The sequence below is a fragment of the Notamacropus eugenii genome, chromosome 5 (assembly GCF_028372415.1).
Source record: "Notamacropus eugenii isolate mMacEug1 chromosome 5, mMacEug1.pri_v2, whole genome shotgun sequence".
Lineage (NCBI taxonomy): Eukaryota > Metazoa > Chordata > Mammalia > Diprotodontia > Macropodidae > Notamacropus > Notamacropus eugenii.
The window spans coordinates 372,667,011-372,687,192 of record NC_092876.1 but is presented as its reverse complement, the minus strand read 5'-3'; the positions used below and the strand labels follow the sequence as shown (position 1 = coordinate 372,687,192).

Genomic DNA, 20,182 nt, shown 5'->3' with positions numbered 1-20,182 from the left:
CCAGTATCTTTGCCAAGAAAACCCCAAATGGGATCATGAAGAATCTGAGGTGACTGAACAACAATCTGTCTTGAACCTTTCCACACTAAATTCCATCCCTTCATTCTGGTGCTTATTATTGGTCCCTGCAAAGATGATGATTTCTGACAGATGTGTCAGCTAATCCTTGTGAGATAATCCAGCTGACCTCTCTCCCCTTCAGCTAGCTTTTATCTAAGACTTAAGACCTTTCCTCAGAGGTCAACAGTCTACATATTGGTGTGTGGTCAGATGAATGTTTAGTAACTTGACAACATCTGTATCACAGTATGAATCAGTGAATGACTAACGTCATGTGCTAAAAAACACATAGACACTAACTAGCTTCATAGGTATCTCATAAAAGTTTGGCTTTTCTTGCCTTTAATTCTCATGTGGTTACAAATTGTCTTATGTAGGTATATTCTATTTAATATAGTTACATTTTATTTTATTAAATAATTCATTCCTGACTAATAGTTACTAGCCATATGACCTTTTGCAAGCCAGTAATAGCTCTGTGCCTCAGTTTTCTCATCTGTAAAATGGAGATAATATGCAATTATTATGATGAAAATAGGGGAACTAAGACTGAAAAATTATTATAACTCAGTTTGATAAATCATTTATGATTACTTTATTAATTGGGAGTGAACCTATGATTTCATTGGTAAAGGAAACTCGCAGGGAAGGAAACTCTTATCAATTCAGGTCTGCACTTTACCTGCAACTTATAATAATGAAAAGATGCCTAAAGCAGACTATGTTCCTTAAGAACAGGGACTATCTTTTGCCTTTCTCTGCATCCCTGTCACTTAGTAAAGTGGTTGGTACATATTAGGTGCTTAATAAATGTTTAAGGCAGCTAGGTGGCATAACAGATAGAATGCTGGGCCTAGAATCAGGAAGACTTTATCTTTTTGAGTTCAAATCTGGTCTCAGACATTTGATCCTGGCCAAGACACTTAACCTTGTTTATCTCAGTTCCCTCATGTGGAAAATGAGCTGGAGAAGGAAATGACAAATCATTCCAGTATTTTTGCTGTCTGTCTGTCTGTGTTCATCCTTCATTTTTGAAGAAGATCATGACATCAGAGAAATGATGACATTACTTGCACTTGACTTTTGTTTTGAAACCCTGAATGGGGTCATGAAGAATCAGACATGACTGAACCGACTGAAAAACAGCAATCATTTTTTATTGACAGATTGAGGAATTCAGTGATTTGCCTATAGTCACAAAGCAAATATTTGTCAGAGGCAGGACTTGAATCCAAGTCTTCCTGGCATGGTGGCCACTTTTCTATCAATTATGAGACACTGCCTCTATGATCAAATGCAATTCTTATTAAGTGACATCTGTAAACTGAAACAAGACACCTTTTTAGATTCTCTTTCCTATTTCTTGAAATTACTTTGGGAATTTTATATTATATTCCTGTTGTAATATTTATATTATATGTATAATATATTATTTACATTACATAATATATAATAATATATTTGTATTCTTGTTGTAATACATATGTAATATGTTATATCTAGTAGATTCCACTATAGTCATTACTATATCATATTGGGTATCAGTTTTTGTTAATTCTTTGACTTTGGTATCCTTAACAATTTTAATTTGAATGTTTTATATCTGTGTCCTTGCTAGCACAAGGAAAGACTGACCATTGATTCCTGTTTATCTTAGATCAACTGTCAGTGTCAGCAAAGTACAACCTTAAATTTTTACCTGCCCAACTCTTTTAATTCTGTATGAATCTTGGCTATTTTGGTTTAAAGTCAAAGTGCAATGAAGTTATTCTGAAAAATTCCTTAATTTTTACAAAATGCTGATATTTCATTGGTGTGCTCTGATGTGTGATGAATAGAGTTGAATTGTAATTTGTAAAGTAAATGAAAAGTACATTTTGACAGTAGCTGATTTAAAAAATTTTTTAAAATCTTGGTTTGTCATCTCCCCCTATCCCCACCTCTATCCCCATTTACTAATTTGCTAAATTTGTTTTCAGTAGTTTTGGGAATTCCTTACATATATTTGCAGGGACTATGTTTTAAAACAAGAACTTGGCATTGAGTGTCTCCAGTGTGATGGTATTTGGAACTAGGCAATGAAATAGGAAGTCTACTCTCATGCTATGCCTCCTAGCTTCCAGCTCTAATCCTAACCATGATTCCTCCCCTTTTGTAACCTTCTTCCTTTTCTTCCATTAGCTCTGGGAATAATGATTGAATTAACACTACCATACCTGGAAAGAACAAGTCAATTAATTGCCCTATGCCTCCACTTATTATCCTTAAGACTTCCTAGACCAAAATACCTTTTTGCCCATCACTTACCTAAGTGAGTTGTCTTTCCTTATTATAATGTGAACTGTCTGAGGGCAGAGACTTCCTTGCCCTTTGTACTTGGATTCCTAGCACTTAACACTGTGTGGGGCACTTAGGATGGTTAATAAGTGAGTGTTCATCCATCCATCCATCCATCCGTCCATTCTTCCATCCATTAATTCATTCATTCATCTTCAAATGGCTGTATGCCACTTTGGGCAGGAGGGTTCTTTTGCTTGATTCGAAATTTGAATGGGCTAGAAAGGATCATCAATAGTATTGGTCTGTCTTCTGGTATTTTTCTTTATTGAACAATGGTAAAATTATAAAAATGCAATTAATGTTCTCATATGTTTTTGTATTTCAGTTTGTGGTATGTAAGGAGAAAGGGGTAGAAGGAATGTTTTACTTCCTTTAAATAAGTGTTTCTGTAAGGGCATCTGGCCTGGGACACATTCAGTGGCTTTGGTAAGTGACTATTCTGTGCCCGATGCAAAAAAGCAAAATCAAACAAACAACAAATAAATAAATAAATGAAATGAAAACAGAACTTGCCCAGTAGAAGCCTACATTTGAATAAACCTTGTAACCCTGTCAAAAAAGGAAATGAAGTTAGTCTGATATGATCTCTTCTTGTTAAAGTCATTCTAGCTCTTTGTGAGCAGTGCTTCCTTTTAGTAAGCCTTGGTCAAGGTTAGAAAACTCAGTCTTAGAACTGAATTATCCTGAATCCCAATTCATGATTTTTTTCTCTACTGCCTTTTGCCAACCTTGTTTAGACTTCAGCTTAACTTCTGGTCACATCCTTTTGTTCTGGGCCAACCCCTGGCTCTAGTTTTTCCTTGACTTAATTGTTGTTGTACGTCCTTCATTTTCAAAGAGGACCAATGATATCATGGGGGGGATTTCTTGGTTTGCTTGTGAATTGAATTTAAATGAGGTAGAGTTGCACAGTGTCATCAACCTCCCTCTCTTCCAGAGTCATCAAAGTCCCAGTGGTAAGACAAAAGTCAGGATGAATGCCGATGGTCCAGAATGCAGTGGGTGGCCTTGGCATCTTTGATGTCTGATTAAGCTCTAAGTGCTCCTTAGTACCTGCTTTAGCAGCCTTCATGGCCATTGAAACAAATTGTTCTCATCCTTCCATTCTGCCAGGGGATGTCTTCACATGCTTGGGGTAGACACCCCTCTAGTTCACCAACTGGTTTCAGGCCTTTTGGTTACTCTCAACCTGATTTTGTCTGTCTGCTGAGATAGTTTTACCGGAGTGTGGCCACTGTGCATGCTACAGCTTCTTGGGGCCACATCTGAGAGTTGAGTGCCAGGTGGACACCAAAGGTGGATGAGCAGCCCTGAAAGGGCAAGCCCTCACACCAGAGGTGCTGGTCTTCCTTGAATATCCCATACCGTAGACTCAGTAGAAAAAGAGAGGCAAACCGTGAAGTAGAGTAAAGATGAAGGAGGGATGGAACTAGAGAGTTTATACCACTATTATTCTCTGGAACATGCTCACCAGCTCCTTTGGGAGTAGCCAGCTGGGAACACAGGGAAGTGATGTAGCCCAGCTAGAACAGTGGGGGTATTTTTGTGCCACCAGGCAGAAGGCCAGAGAAGAGGGTGGAGGTAGGATTTTCTTTCCTCTGCCCTTGGGAAGTCATATAATTAGTGTTTTCTAGTTGCTAAAGAGAAAACTGGTGCTAGGAATATAATACGTTAGGGGTGCTTGGCTTGCTTCTAAAAAGTTTGCTGCCACATCTTTCATATATATGTGCAAAGAGAGCACAGTACAGTGAAGAGATCACCACAAAACTATTTGAACAACAACAAAAAAAGAAGAGTATATGTAACTTAATGTAGAGTGCTATGGCAGAGTTTCCTCAATCTTAACTATCAAGACCTTTAGATAGAACTTGGTACATTCCTCAGCATAATAATTGCACATCATCTCCATTTCACCAATGAGAAAACTGAGGCTCAGAGATATTCATTGACATAGAAGGTCAAATGACTAGTAATTGTTAGAGTCAAGATTGAACTTTGTTCTCTTCAACTTTATGCTGCATACAAATGTTCTGAAAATAAATTAAAGCCCATTTTTAAAAATAAGGAAATATAGGGTGGATGTTTTCATTCTACAGCTTGAACAATTCTGTTCCTCACTCAGATTAAAAAAAAAAAAGATTAGGTTTCTGACTGGAAAGACAGTGGTATTTTTGGGAGAGCATCAAAAGGACCTACATTCATTCTAATGTGTGTTTAGATGGTTTGAGCATGGCAGCTCACTCTCCCAAAGGTAGGTGGGAGGAAAGCTATTTTGAGTAATGCACACTCTCCACACTCTTTGTTCAAGTTGTTCTTCTACCATTCCTCCAATTTCACTGGTCCCCATCCAACACTCTGACAAGCACATCTGTAAGCTCAGTTAGCTCGATCTCTTCCTTGGCTTTGTATCCCTGGCTCTCCACCTGAGAAAATAAACTCAGGGCCTCAGGTTCCAGTGGAGCATTGGAAATTTGCTCCATTTGTAATCTAAGCTGGGGTGTTGTAGAGGTCAGAGCTCTTGGAGTTTAGGCAGGAGAAGAAAACTGGAACATTTTCCCCTCCCTTGTATTTGTGTCAAGAAAAGTTCTTCAACTTGGACCATCATCAAGGAACAATTACAAAAATACCACCTGCTTAAAAGGGCCACTATTGTCTTGGGTTGAATAACACATATCCTTTAACACCAGGATGCCATCATTAGAACTTTTCAACCAATGATTTAAGCCAAGTATGATGAGACCTGATGAAAGAAAGAATTCATTGCAAAATTAAGTCAATTATTTTTAGATACAAGAGACCTGCTAAAGCATCAGTTGATACATTTTTCTTGTTGTTTTTGGAGACAATTGGGTTAAATGACTTGCTGTCAGAGTTCAGATTTGAACTCAGGTTCTCTTCATTCCAAGGCCAGTTTTTTATCCACTGCCCCATGTAGGTGCCCCAATTGCTTAATTTTTGAATTTGGAGGCAGTGTTTTAGTAGAAAAAACATTGAAGTTTGGATCCAAGAATTGGGGTTCAAATATGCTATTACTACTTGGGTACTCTTTGAGCCTCAGTTTCCCCATCTGTAAAATGAAGGAGTTGGGTTAAACAGTCTCTGAGGTTCTCTTCATCTCTAAGTCCCAGATTCTGTGCTGCCTTTTCTTTGGAGCCTGGAAACTTCAGAAATGTCAGTTCTTTTTTGACTTTTCTGTAGAAGTCATCTTCACCTCTTTTGTGTGTGTTTTTTATTGTGTTGATTTTTAGAACCTTTTTATAAATCCCAAGTTTCGGTGGTTTTTATTGTAAATAGAAAACAATTGAATTCCCTTCTTGTGAATTCCAATTGTGCAAAATATCTTGAGAATAAAATGTTCTACATTTTTCTGCTTCTGCAGTGATTTCTGTCATTTCATCCAGTGGAGTACAGCTCCATAGCTCAATTCAAACACCTAGATGCCTTTATTAATTTTCTTAGCTGGTTTTGATCCAGAGATCCTGGGGGAGGAGAATGTTATGTTTAATTGCTGAGATTTTTTTTTCTAATTTATTAAGTTTTCAACATTCATTTCCACAAAATTTTGGGTTCCAAATTTTCTCCCCATTTCTCCCCTCCTCCCACCCCAAAACGCCGAGCATTCTGATTGCCCCTATCACCAATCTGCCCTCCCTTCTAACATCCTTCCGTTTCCTTATCCCCATCTTCTCTTTTGTCCTGTAGGGCAAGATAACTTTCTATACCCCATTACCTGTATTTCTCATTTCCTAGTTGTATGCAAGAACAATACTCAACAGTTGTTCCTAAAACTTTGAGTTCCAACTTCTCCTCCTCCCTCCCTCCCCACCCATCCCCTTTGGTAAGGCAAGCAATTCAATATAGGCCATATCTGTGTAGTTTTGCAAATGACTTCCATAATAGTCATGTTGTGTAAGACTAACTATATTTCCCTCCATCTTATCCTGCCCCCCATTTCTTCTGCTCTCTCTTTTGATGCTGTCCCTCCCCAAGAGTGTTGACTTCTAATTGCTCCCTCTTCCCATTCCCCTCCCTTCCATCATCTCCTCCACCCTGCTTATCCCCTTCTCCTCCACTTTCCTGTATTGTAAGATAGGTTTTCATACCAAAATGAGTGTGCATTTTATTCCTTCCTTTAGTCAAATGTGATGAAAGTAAACTTCTCAAAAATATTGTAACTACTGTGGTACCAATGAATGCTGCAGCATTACCTTTAGATGCACCATGGCATAAGTAGGTAGGTACTGCTTGTTTTGGAATTAGGAAGACATGAATTCAAATCCTGCCTCAGACATTTATTAGCAGTGTGACCTTGACCAAGTCATTTAACTTCTTGCAGCCTCAGTTTCCTAAACTTGAAAATGGAGATATAACACCTGCAGTCTCCACCTGGTTTACATGGAGGGTTTGCCATTTCCTTCTCTAGCTCATTTTACAGATGAAGAAACTGAGGCAAACAGGAGTGAATGACTTGCTCAGGGTTTCAAAGCTAGTGTCTGAGATCAGATTTGAACTCATGAAGATGAATCTTCCTGATTCCAAGCCCAGTGCTCTATCCACTTTGCCACCTCACTACCGTCTTTCTTCTTAGTTCTTCTCCTTTTTTTCCTGAAGAGATAAAAGACATACAATTTTATGTGCTTTGCTAACTTTAAAGAGGGAGGGGGGAAATAAGCGTTTGTATAACTTCAGGCCCTGTGTTAAGTACTTTGAAAGACAACAACAAATGTTATCTCATTTGATTCTCACCACATCCTGCCATGTAGGTGCTTTTATTATCTTCATTTTACATTTGAGGAAACTGAGGCAAACATAAATTAAGTGACACGTGCAGGGTTACACAGCTAGTAAGTGTCCGAGAAAGGATTTCAATTCAGGTCCTCCTGATTCCAGGCCCAGCACTCTTTCCATTGGATCACCAGTTGCCTCTAGAAGAGCTGCTTAAAGGTCAGCTATAACTTTGTAGACTTCTCTGATGGGCAGCTAGGTGGTGCAATAGAGTGCTGGCTCTGGAGCCAGGAAGACTCATCTTCCTGGTTCAAATCCAGCCTCAGACACTACTAGCTGGGTGAACCTGGGTAAGTCACTTAATCCTGCTTGCCTCAGTTTCTCATCTGTAAAATGCGATGGAAATGACAAACTACTCCACTATTTTTGCCAAGAAAATCCCAGATGAGGTCGTGGAGAGCCAGATACAACTGAATTGACAGAACAAGTCCATTTATATAGTTCATATAGTCAGAGTTTGCAAAATACTTTACATTAAGCAATGTAAAATTCAGATCATTATTTCATTTAAGTGACATTATATTATTTAAATGCAAGGAAGAGTATTTGGAGTTTATAGCAAGAGGTATAAGTCCCTTCTAAGATACACAGAACAAGACTGACTGCCATGAGCAGTGGAGTTCAGGAGTTACATGTTACTAATAGCTAGCTAGCAATTGCCTTTGATAATGTCCTTATTTGAAGCTGAAGTGCATTGTTTGTTTGAATTTGGCATTGATCCCTTGGAGGGTCATAAAACTTTAAATGATTGGATATATATGTAAAAAATTAGCATGTCATATTATCTAGAGCTCCTAAAATTGTCATTTGTGCCCATTTAATATTACAGTTTAAACCTGCTTGTGCTTACCTGGTACAGAGTTAAGGTACACTCAGTTAATATTACTGAAAAGAAGTAGTTTGTATTCAGCTTTTGCTGCTATTTTGAAGAGGAATGAGGGCAAGTGTGGACCAAGTTTGGAGGTGCCATTTTGAATCACATGACTTATTGATTGTTATGCAAATGTCAGCCCAATCTTTACTTACTTGAACAGAGATTTTTCCAGTCTAGTAACAAACCCTCTGATGGAGCCTTCAGAGAAAGACGGGTATGATGAGAATGGTGGTGCTTCCATCTATTTGAAATTTTGCTCTTTAAGGTTTTCCTTTCCATAATTTTCATATATACATATAAACATATGCATGTATATAGTAACAGCAGTGTTGTTTTAAGAACGATTTTGAGCAAATAAATCATTTTGACTAAATTTATTACAAAGGGCATATGACAGAAGATACTATCTGAATCCAGAGAAAGAACTGATAAGTAGAAGTATGTATATAATTGTTTTTACATATATATGTATATATGTATACATATATATATAAAATACATACATACACACACATATTTGTGTCTATTGGTAGCCATCTCTAGGATGGTGGGGGAGTTGGGGAGGAAGGAAAAACAAATTTACACGATAACTTTATTCCATATTTAAAAGGAATAGCGAATTGCGCATGATAGATTTGCAGTTTTATGTGAAATCCTCTTTTTTCATTATACTTTGTTATGAAAATGCTTGTCTTATTCCATAAATTAAAAAAAAAAAATCCGTGGGACTTTTTTTTTAATCTCTTGTAGGTTGAGAAAGCTTTAAGTCTAGATCTAGAGTACTGGTGTATCAGAATTGGTAAATACCTTAGAAATCATTTAGACTACGATCCTTATCTCCTGACCCATTTGTCTTACTTGATTGTTTCCAGAACAGATAAGATAATTGATCTGAGTGTTTTGCATAGATAGCTGACCCTCTTTATCTTATGCAAGCATCTCTTTTGTAGCATTCCATTCATTCTCTGTGTGAATAACCACTCCATTCCTCAGTCCATCCCAATGTTAGTTTGTTAGAGAGGATGAAATTTGCTTCCCGCAAATTGGTCCTATTTTTTTTCCATTGGATGAGTACAGGGTTCCTCTCCCCCATTTAATTAGCTTCATCTGATCTATCTTGAGATCTGGTGCATTTCTTATTCAGATGAAAATATACGTAATCCATTATCAGTGACAGTCCACTTTAGGATTATTGTAATACCCAAATTCCCACCCCAGCCCAAGCCCACAAAATATCCCTTCCACTAACATCCCGACTCTTAGCTTTACAGATTATCCCTTTCGTTTAAGGCTTTGTTTGTGCTGAAAGGAAAGAATATCTAGAATCGAGAAAACATCCTCAGTTTTATGGGCTGTGTGATTTACATCACTGTGGGGTTTATCCAGCTGTATTTTGGGAGTGAATTGTGAGTAATGGGGGAATGTGGAGAGATTGTAGATTTTAGGATGGATCTGGGAAGGCCACCAAAGGAGGGACAAGGGTACAGAAATGAGGAGGCTAGAGGCTCATAGGATTGTAGTTTTAGAGCTAAAAAGGGATTGCAGAGGCCATCCAGTTAAACCCCCTTATTTTATGGATGAGGCAGCTGAGACCCTAAGCACTTAAGTAAGTGATTTGCTTAAAGCCTGACAGGTTGATAAATGCCACAGGCTAGATTTGAACCCAGTTCTCTGACTCAAGCCAGCTCTGTTTCCACTATAATACATATAGGAGGCATAAAAAGCTATCTACGTTACAATGTTACTTTCCTTGAGTCTTTAATAACTGTTCTGTCACTTGATCTGTTCTCTGGGGAGAATGGAAAATGAGCATCTTCTCTTCTACCTTGTAAATCATATAATGAATAACTTATTTTTGTTATATGTCATACTGGAGAATTATATTGAGTTTTTCAAAGAGATTCATATGTTTCAGGAATTTTTTTTTTTCAAACTCACCTGAAGCCCTGATCAAAGTCTGTTTGGAGAACTTTACTAAAATTTAGTCAGTGGGGAATGGTTAACTTGCATTACACAATTGCAAGTAATAATTGTTGGGTTTCAGGTGGTGGCAATTGGAGTAGCTACTTCCTTTCTGTCACTGGGACTATTAAAAGTTAAAACCTGTCTGTGCATATACCTCTTTTTCTCTCCCTCTCTCTTGTTGTTTAGATCTAGCTGATGCTTTGTGATAACATTTGGGATTTTCCTGGCAGAGGTACTGGAGGGGTTTGCCATTTCCTTCTCCAGTTCATTTTACAGATGAGGAAACTGAGGCAAACAGGAATAAGTGACTTACTCAGGGTCTCACAGCTAGTGTCTGAGACCAGATTTGAACTCATGAAGATGAGTCTTCCTGATTTCAAGCCCAGTGCTCTATCCATTTTGCCACCTCCCTATTCTCCTCCTTAGTCCTTCCCCTCCTTTTTTTTCCTGAAGAAATAGAAGACATACAGTTTTATGATTTGCCTTCTATTTGGAAAGCTTTCTACCAAAGGAGAACTTTTTTTTTTTAATATTGTTTAGAGTTTTCAGGGATTGTATAATTCACACATAGTGGTGATCACCAATTCCATTATTACTAATAACTTTTCAGATAATTTGTATCGGAAGATACTATCCCCTGAAGAGTCAGCTGTATTTATGAGGATGGATAGCAGCCATTTTTTGTTGCCTTTATTTTGCCTCTGTGCCTTCATAGAAAAAAAAAGGGAGGAATCTCTATTGGGTCTTAAAATAGCTATTTTTATTTTATGGGTAGGCAGAATCTAAAATTATCACCTAATTTAGAAACCTACTTTTAATAGAAGAATAAACAATTTAGGATATATTCATAGGTGCTTTAAGCTGTTTGTAGCTTAAGGTTTCTTAACAGAAAATTTGTGGGGGAATTTTTTTTTAAAAGAAATAGGATTCTCAGTGTTCTCTCTCTTTTTTTTCATTTTCAGATCACAGAACTGTGTGGTGCAAAACGTGTGGGTTATTTTGGTCTAACACAGTTTTATGTTGCCCTGAAATTAATTGCTGCAGCCCAATCTGGCCTCCCTGTACGAGTAGAGAGTATTAAATGTGGTAAGTGTTTCACATTGTAAATCTCATTACCCAGGAGAGGTTTCTCTTACTTAACTGAGAACTTTTTTTTTTTAGTCTCTTTTAGGTAGATCTATTCTATTTTTGCTGTTGTTTGCACACTTTCCTTTCTCCTCTTGGGATCTATCATAGGAAAGAAGCTCAAAGATAACTGACCCATCCCTTCACCTCTAAGAGAAGAAGAAGGTAGTTCAAGGTTACACAGGTAGCTAATAGTAGAGAATTTAAACCTGTCTCCTCAGGTGCTCATTCCCATTTTCTACTGCAAAAATGGTGCTAAGAGTTTTGGGATACTTTATATTTTCTTTTAAAGGTCCAAAGTTATAGATTATTGTTGTTGTACAGTCATTTTTCAGTTATGTCTGACTCTTCATGACCCCATTTGGGGTTTTCTTGGCAAAGATACTGGGGTGGTTTGTCATCTCATTCTCCAGCTCATTTTACAGATGAGGAAACCGAGGCAAACAGGGTTTAATGACTTGCCCAGGGTCACACAGCTGGTCTGTGTCTGAGGTCAGATTTGAGCTCTGGAAGATGAGTCTTCCTGATTCCAGGGCCCACACTCTTGTCCCTGATTCCAGGGCCCACACTCTTGTCTACTGTATCACCTAGCTGCCCCTTCCCCTTTACATAAATTTTCAAAAACATTTATCTGCCTGTCATCTTTTTCTTTTTAATCTATGTATGTCTTCAAATAGAAACATATATGTTTTTTTGGTCTGGTCTTGTGATTTCAATGATACAGAAATTCCATTGTTGAAATTCTTGCCACAGATGCAGAGTAATAACTCATCTGTGATTTGTAGTTTTAAGACAGTTGTGTAGGATGCAAAGAGGTTAAGGGACTTGTCCAGTCTCACAATCAGTGTGTTTCAGACATAGACTTTGATATCAGATCTTCCTGATTGTAAGACTAACCTTCTATCCACTATATCTAGATAGCATATCTTGTTGTTTAGTCATTTCAGTCATGTTTGACTCTTGTCATTCCATTTGGGGTTTTCTTAACAGAGTTACTGTAATGGATGTTTTACTGTTTCCATCTGTGGTTCATTTTACAGGTGAGGAAACTGAGAGGGTCACAGAGCTGGAAAGTGTGTGAGACTAGTTGAATTTAGGTTTCCCTAACTCCAGGATTGGTGCTCTGTCCATATCCACACCCACCCACCCACACCCACCCATCCATTCCCCCTGCCCCCCTTCAGTGAGGCCCAACAAATTGTAGGGCTTGACATTGATCTCTGGTGACTTCCATATGACCAGATACAATGAGGTAGGTTTGGAGAAACTAGTTGTAGATGGTATCTTGTAGCTTTCATCACAAGCTAGTGAGTATTCATTATCTGCATGATGTCTATAAAGTAAATTTCCCCTCATTAAGTGCTATTTATTCCACTTTCTATAGGAAGCCTTTCCTGACCTGTCTTCGTTCCAGTGTCTTCTCGTATTTAATTGTGTCCTGTTTATCCTATATATAGATTGCTTTGTTTACATACATTTTCATGTTGTTTTCCACATTAGATCGTAATCTCCTTGAGGGTAGGGCCTGCCTTTTGTCTCTTTTTGTACTCCCAGCACTTTGCACAGTACCTGGCAAATAATAGGTGCTTAATAAATGTTTATTGATTGATGGTGTGATAGAGATAATATATATGTAAGGGTCTAAATTGATAATGACTCCTTGAGACTGAATCAGTGGGTCCCCATTAGGCATCTTATAATTTGGGCCATTTAAACAGTTCTCTCTACATTGTTCATTATTTATGTGCTTAGCACAATGCCTGGCAAATAGTAGGTACTTAATAAATGCTTGGTAATTGACTAAGATGTAGGAATTACTAGGAAAGCATAATGCTTTGGTATCTATAAATCCCACAAAGAACTGAACATTAGACTTAAAGGTGTGTTGATAGGTTTAAGGATGAATGGAAATTTCAAATGCTACTTTAAGTGACATCTAAGTTTTGCTCTATAGTGGCTTGCAAAATATATCTGCTGGATCAGTACAATGTGCCATATATAAAACAACATTTAAACTTCTTGGCCCTTTTTTTGCTCACATTTTTTTTTTTATGTTGAATTGAATTGTCTGTTTGGGTTTGGGCTTGATCCTGTGGAGGGGTATAAAATACCAAATGATGACTATGTATACGCAAAAAAATTAGCATTTTATCACAGATCTAAGGTTGTCAAAATGATCATTTCTGCTTGTTTAATATTAAAGTGCTTATGTGGTCCAGAACTAAGGTGTACTCGAGGTTAATTCTGAAAATAATAATAATAGCTAACATTTATATAGGATTTATTATGTTCCAGGTAATTTACAATTATTATCTCATTTGATCCTCATAACAACCCTGGGAGATAGATGCTATTATTATTTTAGGCCTAAATGTCATAGGTAAAGATCTCTGGAGAGGAGTTACTTGCATTCAGCTTTTGCTTCTGTTTTAAATAGCAGTGAGGGCAAGTATGGGCCAAGTCTGGAGCTGCCACTTTGAATCACATGGTTTGTTGATTGTATTAAGCTGTTACCCCAATCTTTGTTGAACAGAACAGAGATCTTTCCACTCCAGTAATAAACACCCTCTGATTCAACCCTCTGTGAAGGGCAGTGGTGACTTCAAACACACCTACCCATAGTTATGAGTGATTAATGTATTTTATGGGAACTTTTGTGCTTGGTTATGCATGCGAGGCCTTCCTAGTTACTAAATGTAATCTGTATTGCAAAAACATTTGGATAAATGAAAAAAAGATCAGATTTGCTTGATAAACTTTGGGACTATTACATAAATATTTCTGTGAATGTTTTAGTTTCTGCCTGGACCCATTGTGCAGAATCAGTAGTAAAGTGGGAAAGAGGTAGATTTTGGCTCAATATAATTGTAGCACATACTTTGGAGATACTCTAGAGCTAGGGCTCACGCTCAGGTAGACTGGGTCCTCAGAAGACAGCTATGGACACTTCTTGTCCTCCCCTGGGTCCTAGAAATAGTCCTGTGGGGTTATTTTCTGAGCCTCAACCAGTGTGCTTCCTTTCATGATTATTAGTTAATATCAATTAGACAGAATTAAGTAATTGTTAGAAAAGGGGTATAGTAAACACTATTGTTGTAAATACTCCTCCCCAAAATGTGTGCTGCCTTTTGTCATGAACCCATATAGAGTTCAGGGGAAGATGGGCTCAAGTCTGATAAAGGATTTGATAGAGTGCTAATAAAGGACACCCCTAAAAGGAAAAGACCATTAACTCAGATCTTTGGCATTTGCCTAAAGCACTGGCCTATCCTAGTCATCATACCTTTTACTGGGGCGGTCCCCCCACTTAACTCCTTCCATTGTCTGCATCTGAACCTGCCCCAGGCTACTTGCTACCTCTTGATCCTATCCAGATTTTCTCTTTCTTTTTTGGTATAAAAGTCTCATCAAATACTCAGATTCTTAAAATCTGGACTGGCCCACTTGTATTGTCCTCACAAATAGCACAGACTCACTGGGAATCTGGCCTACTCCAACTGGTGTCATAATAAGCAGGCTTGAGTGGTCGAATTCTTTCCAGGCAGATCGCGCTACCTCCTTGCACACCCCCAGACCACTACACATTGACTCACAGCTACTGGGAGTACTTTTTGTTAGGATGCTCCCCTTAGGTATGATTTCTGCTGGACTCCTTGCAAGGCCCTAAATATATTTTTCTTCTGTGTATCTCATTTGGCTCTCAAAGCAGATACTATGTCAGCTGTTCTAGGGATGCTGCTATGACTTGGTGTCAGTGGGAAAATTCAAATCTTTTGACTTTCCAATGTTTATAAGGTTCTCTTCCAACCAGAGGGAGGAGACTGAGGTAAAGGAGGAATCTTCTGCTCTCTCTATTCTCCCAAGTGATTCCTTCTGGGCTTGGCTAGAATAGCTGTCTCCTTTCCCACTGGTTCCAGAATAGCTTGCTATACAAAACCCATAAGGCATGGCAAAGTCTATTTGACCAGTCCAAATACACCTCCTGTTCGGTGTTACTCCACTTCATCCAGTGACTTATGATAAATTCTACATTGAAGAGGAATTTTCACACTTAGCCTTCAATCCAATAGAAGTATCGAAGCCTTGTTCGCACTTAGTTCACTGGCAATCTTTCTACATTTTCTTTATTAACTCACTCTCCCATCCTCCACAGCAGTTCTTCCAAACCTTTTCATCCCTCCTCACATCTCACATGCTCTTATCAGCTGAGAACTGTGCCTCACATTTTACAGGAAAAAAGGACCATAGCTATGAACTCCCTCTTTTCCCCTCTTCCTCCTTTCCTTTCACTTTGGTGCCTTCCGCAACTTTCCCTATCTTCATTCCTGTTTCAGATGATGAAGTGGCCTCAATCTTTAACAAGGCTAACCCCTCTTCTCTGCTCTGCAGTCCAATTCATCCCCTCTCTTCCAACAGATTGCCCCTTCTGTCACCTCTATTCTTTCACAGTCTTTCCCTGTGTGCTGGTTCCTTCCCTACTGCCCCCAAACATGCTCGTGTCTCACCTATCCTGAAAAAACTCACCTGATCCTTCCATCCCTGCCAACTTGTATTGTTTCTCTTCTGTCCTTCCATATCAAGGAGAAGAGAGTGAAGGATCAACAATGTCAAATGTTAAGGAGAGGTGAAGGAAAATGAGGATTGAGAAAAGACCACTGGATTTGGCAACTAAGGGGTAGTTAGTAATTTCATAGGAAAGAGTTTCAGTATGATGACGTCAGATTATAAGAAGTTGAGAAGAGAATGAAAGGAGAAAGTATGGAAGCTCCTACTGGAGATAGCCTTCTTCAAGTTAAGCTACAAAGGACAGAAGGGAAACAACACAGATGTCATGCTAAGTGTCTTGCAAATATTATCTCATTTGATCCTCACAACAGCTAGCAAGTGTGTGAGGCCACATTTGAACTCAGAGGCCACCAGTAGCTTCCAATAAAGTGGGAAAGGGTGGTGGGAGTCAGATTATGAAAAGGTTTAAATGTCAAACAATGGAATTGGTATTTGATGTTATTTGGAGGATGCATCATGTGGTGTATAGAGCATTGGCCTATCAGGAAGAACAGAGTAGACGGAGTACAAATTCTGCCTCAGCCACTAACTAATTGTGTGACCCTAGGCAAGTCACAATTTCCCTGGACTTGAGTTTCCTTTTCTGTACAATGAGAGAATTGGATTCATTGACCTCTGAAATCCCTTTGAGCTCTAAATCTTTAATTCTAGAGCTATGGTCAGATATGTGCTTTAGGGATATCTTTGGCAGCTATATGGAAGATGAATTGGAGAGGGGAAAGATGAGGCAGAGAGATCAAGTAGAAGACTGCTGGAATAATACAGGTGAGGAGTAATGAGAGCCTGAACTATGACGGTAGTTGAGTGAGTAGAAGGAAGGAGTAGAATAAATGAGAGGTTGTGAATATTGAATGGACAAAACTTTGTCAACTATTTGGTTATATAGGTTAGGAGAGAGTGAATCAAGAATGACTGTAGGATTCTGAATCTAGTTGACTGGAATCATGATGGTCCCCTCAAAAGAAATAAGGAGTACAGAAAAAGGGATAGTTTTACAGGAAAGTTGATAATTAAAAAAAAAATTTATTTTGAGATGCCTGCACAGCACAGGTCAAAATATTCAATAGGCAGTTTATAATGTGGGACTGGATCTCAAGAGAGCTTTTGGGGAGGTACATATAGATCTGGGAGTTGTCTGCATAGGGACAATAATTAAACCCAAGGGATCTGATGAATTCAAGTGTTGGGAAAGAAGAGAAGCTAGGACAGAACCTTAGTGATTGAACACATTAACAGGGCAGGATATGGATGATGATCTGGCAAAAGTGATTGAGGAGTGGTAAGACTTGATAGAAGGAGGACCAGAGAGGGCCAGTGTCATGAAAACCTGGAGGATGGGGTATCCAGGAGGACCAGCATTAAAAGCTACAGAGAAAGCTATCCACTTCCAGTGAAAGAACTGATATATAGAAGTATGTATAGTATGGTTTGGTGTGTGTGTGTGTGTGTGTGTGTGTGTGTGTGTGTGTGTGTGTGTGTGTGTGTGTGTGTGTATGTGTGTATGTGCGTATGATATGTCTGTCTATGTCAAACGATGGCCTTCTTTAGGGTCAGAGTTGGGAGACAGGGAGATAGTTGGAACTTAAAATGTAACAAAAATAAATTAAAAAAACAAAATAAGAATGTAGATTGAGAAAAGAAAAGCAGATGTAGCAGTTAAAGGACCACTGGTAAATTTGGAGGACAATTTCAGTAGAATGATTAAGTCAGATTGCAAATGGCTAAGAAACAGAGTATAGACATCTTTTTAAAGGAATTTTTAGGAAGTGTTTTCAAACGCAGGAAGACTACACTAGATTCAGAGGCCCTCCCTCTGTAGTTAGTGTACCCTGCTCCACTTTACAAATTAGACTGAGGCAAATCCCCTTCTGAAAGCAGAAACCTAGAATTGCATTTTATGTGCTGGCCTTCTGAGATACTGGCATTTTTTTAAGCCCTTAACTGTCATGAGTTTTTAAGTGTTGCTGGTTGGTAAGGAAACATTTGGAAATGGCTTCTTTCTTTTCTATAAAGAAGGTTTGTGTCATTTCAGGTTGGTTACTCTTGTTTGTATCCTATTTAGAATACACATGGGGTTATTTCCTTTGGGTTCTTAGATGATGATTTACCCAGAGATTTGTTTGTTGCCTGCTCCTCTGGATCAAGTGAGCTGGAGATGCATACCTCCTATGGGTCTAATAACTGGAAAGAGACCTAATATAGATGTTAGAAAACCAGGGGGTCTTTTTACACTTGGGCTGCCTGCATCCTCATTTTCTATTACTGAGATGTTTTCTGGCTTTTCACAGCATCAATCATTGGAGATGCAGCTGCGTTTTTGGAAGGGAAAACTAGTGGAGGGCAGAGTGACATTTATTTGTCTTGTCTTTAACAATGGATACAGATGCAAATGATTATGGGTAATCTCTAATATTACATCCATTTTAGATTTCTTTGTGTCATATGATTGTTGTACTGATTTGGGGGAGAGGATGATTCACTCTGCCAAGAACCAAGAGTGTGCATGAGTATTATGAGTTTTTTCAGAGCTATTTTGAAAGACACATAGTTATAACAAAATAGTCTCTTGTAGGTTGTGTGCGAAAAAAAAAATGTGAGCTGTAGCCAATGATTTTGACAGTGGAAACTATGGGCTTTGGATTGATTTATATAGCTCAATATAATTTTCATCCTTGAGTTATGAAAGCAAGATGGAAAGTACAGAATAAAGATTCCCTGCAGAATTGCACCAGATGAATTTGGAGACTTAGGGCTTATGGATGGTGATGTTAATAGCTGGCATTTATGTAGCACTTTATCATTTACAAAGTCTTTTTTACATGTATTATCTCATTGCAACGCTCACAGCCATCTTTTGAGGATGACTGCTAGCATTTTTATTGTGCCCCTTTTTCAGATGAGGAAACTGAGGTTCATTGAGTGACATATCCATGGTCACACAGGAAGTGCAAATCAGGAGTAGACTTTGAACTTCAGTTCCATTTTTGTTTTTTTATTTAAATATTTGTTTTTGTTAATAGTTCACACATTTTAGAATAAAAAAATTCATACACACAGAGACATAATTGCATGGAATTATCGTTCCCAAGATGATTATGTTATAAAAATGTGCCTGTGGTTAGATCTGCACAGGACCATATCTCAAGCCACAGTTTTGAACTAAGGGATGAAGTGGGAGGCAACTCTGAAAGCTGAATTTGTTCTATGAAGAAGCAAATGCAGTCTTAAAGATGTCACAGAAAATATTCTTCATGTAATCATGACATATTTCTATGATGACCTCATTATAATATTCCTCTTTCTGGAAAAAATCATAGGTTGAATTTATTTTTTAAAGTTTTGGAGTTTTCCCTCTGAGATGTTTTATTTTTGAGACATTGAGTGCCCTTTTTTGATGAGTTCTTAACATTGTCTCACTTGAACTTATCTGATTCTGTTCCTAAAGAATTACCTCTACCTCGATTTATGGCGCTGAAAAATGACAGTGAAATAAGATACAGCAATCCAGGGGAGCTTCATGGAATGAAGTGTCAGATTCCATATGTAACCATGGAAAAAAATTCCTTCAAGAGAGTGGATGATGGGGAGAAACAGGTAAAAAAAAATCTATTTAAGGATATATGCCCCCCAAACCCCCTATATGTGTGTGTGTGTATTTTATGTAAATATACACACACATATAAAAATGTATATCTATATCTCCTTATATATTACATTGTTGTTGAATCATTTTAGTCATGTTTGACTCTTTGTGATCCTATTTGGGATTTTCTTGGCAAAGATACTGGGATGGTTTGCCATTTCCTTCTCCAGCTCATTTTCCGGATGAGGAAACTAAGGGAAAACAGGTTTAAGTGACTTGTCCCAGGGTCACACAGCTAGGAAGTATCTGGGACCAGATTTGAACTCAGGAATAGAATATCAGGGCAGTTTTCCTTGATTATTTCTTGAAAGATGATGTCAGGTAGTCTAATAATTTTTAAATGATCTCTCCTGAATCTATTTTCCAAGTCAGTTTTTTTTTAATGAGGTATTTCATTTTGTCTTCTATTTATCATTCTTTTAGTTTTGTTTTATAGTTTCTTGATTTCTCATGGAGTCCTTAGCTTTCATTTGCTCCATTCCAGTTTTTAAGGAATTACTTTATTTTCTTCATTGAGCTTTTGAATCTCCTTTGTATTTGGCCAATTCTGCTTTTTAAGACATTATTTTCCTCAATGGCTTTTTGGACCTCCTTTGCCATTTGGTTTAGTTTATTTTTTAAAATGTTGTTTTATTCAGTATTTTGGGGCACCCTTTAGTAAGCTGTTAACTTGTTTTTCATGATTTTATTGTATCAGTCTTATTTTTCTTCCCAATTTCCCCTCTACTTCTCTTTACTGATCTTCAAAAACTTTTTTGAGCGCTCCTTGGGCCTGAGACCAGTTTGTATTTTTCTTGGAGGCTTTGGATGAAGGAGATTTGACT

General features: G+C 38.0%; 1 protein-coding gene across 24 annotated transcripts in view; it reads left to right on the top strand.

The window, feature by feature from the left end:
• The window catches only part of REPS2 (RALBP1 associated Eps domain containing 2), a 268,261-nt gene that overhangs the window by 79,319 nt on the left and 168,760 nt on the right, over positions 1–20,182 (top strand). For all 24 annotated transcript variants that reach the window (XM_072614244.1, XM_072614253.1, XM_072614242.1 and 21 more), the window contains exons 2-3: positions 10,987–11,110; positions 19,161–19,309. In XM_072614244.1, coding sequence (XP_072470345.1) covers positions 10,987–11,110; positions 19,161–19,309 — 273 coding nt within the window. The remainder of the gene's footprint in view (positions 1–10,986; positions 11,111–19,160; positions 19,310–20,182) is intronic.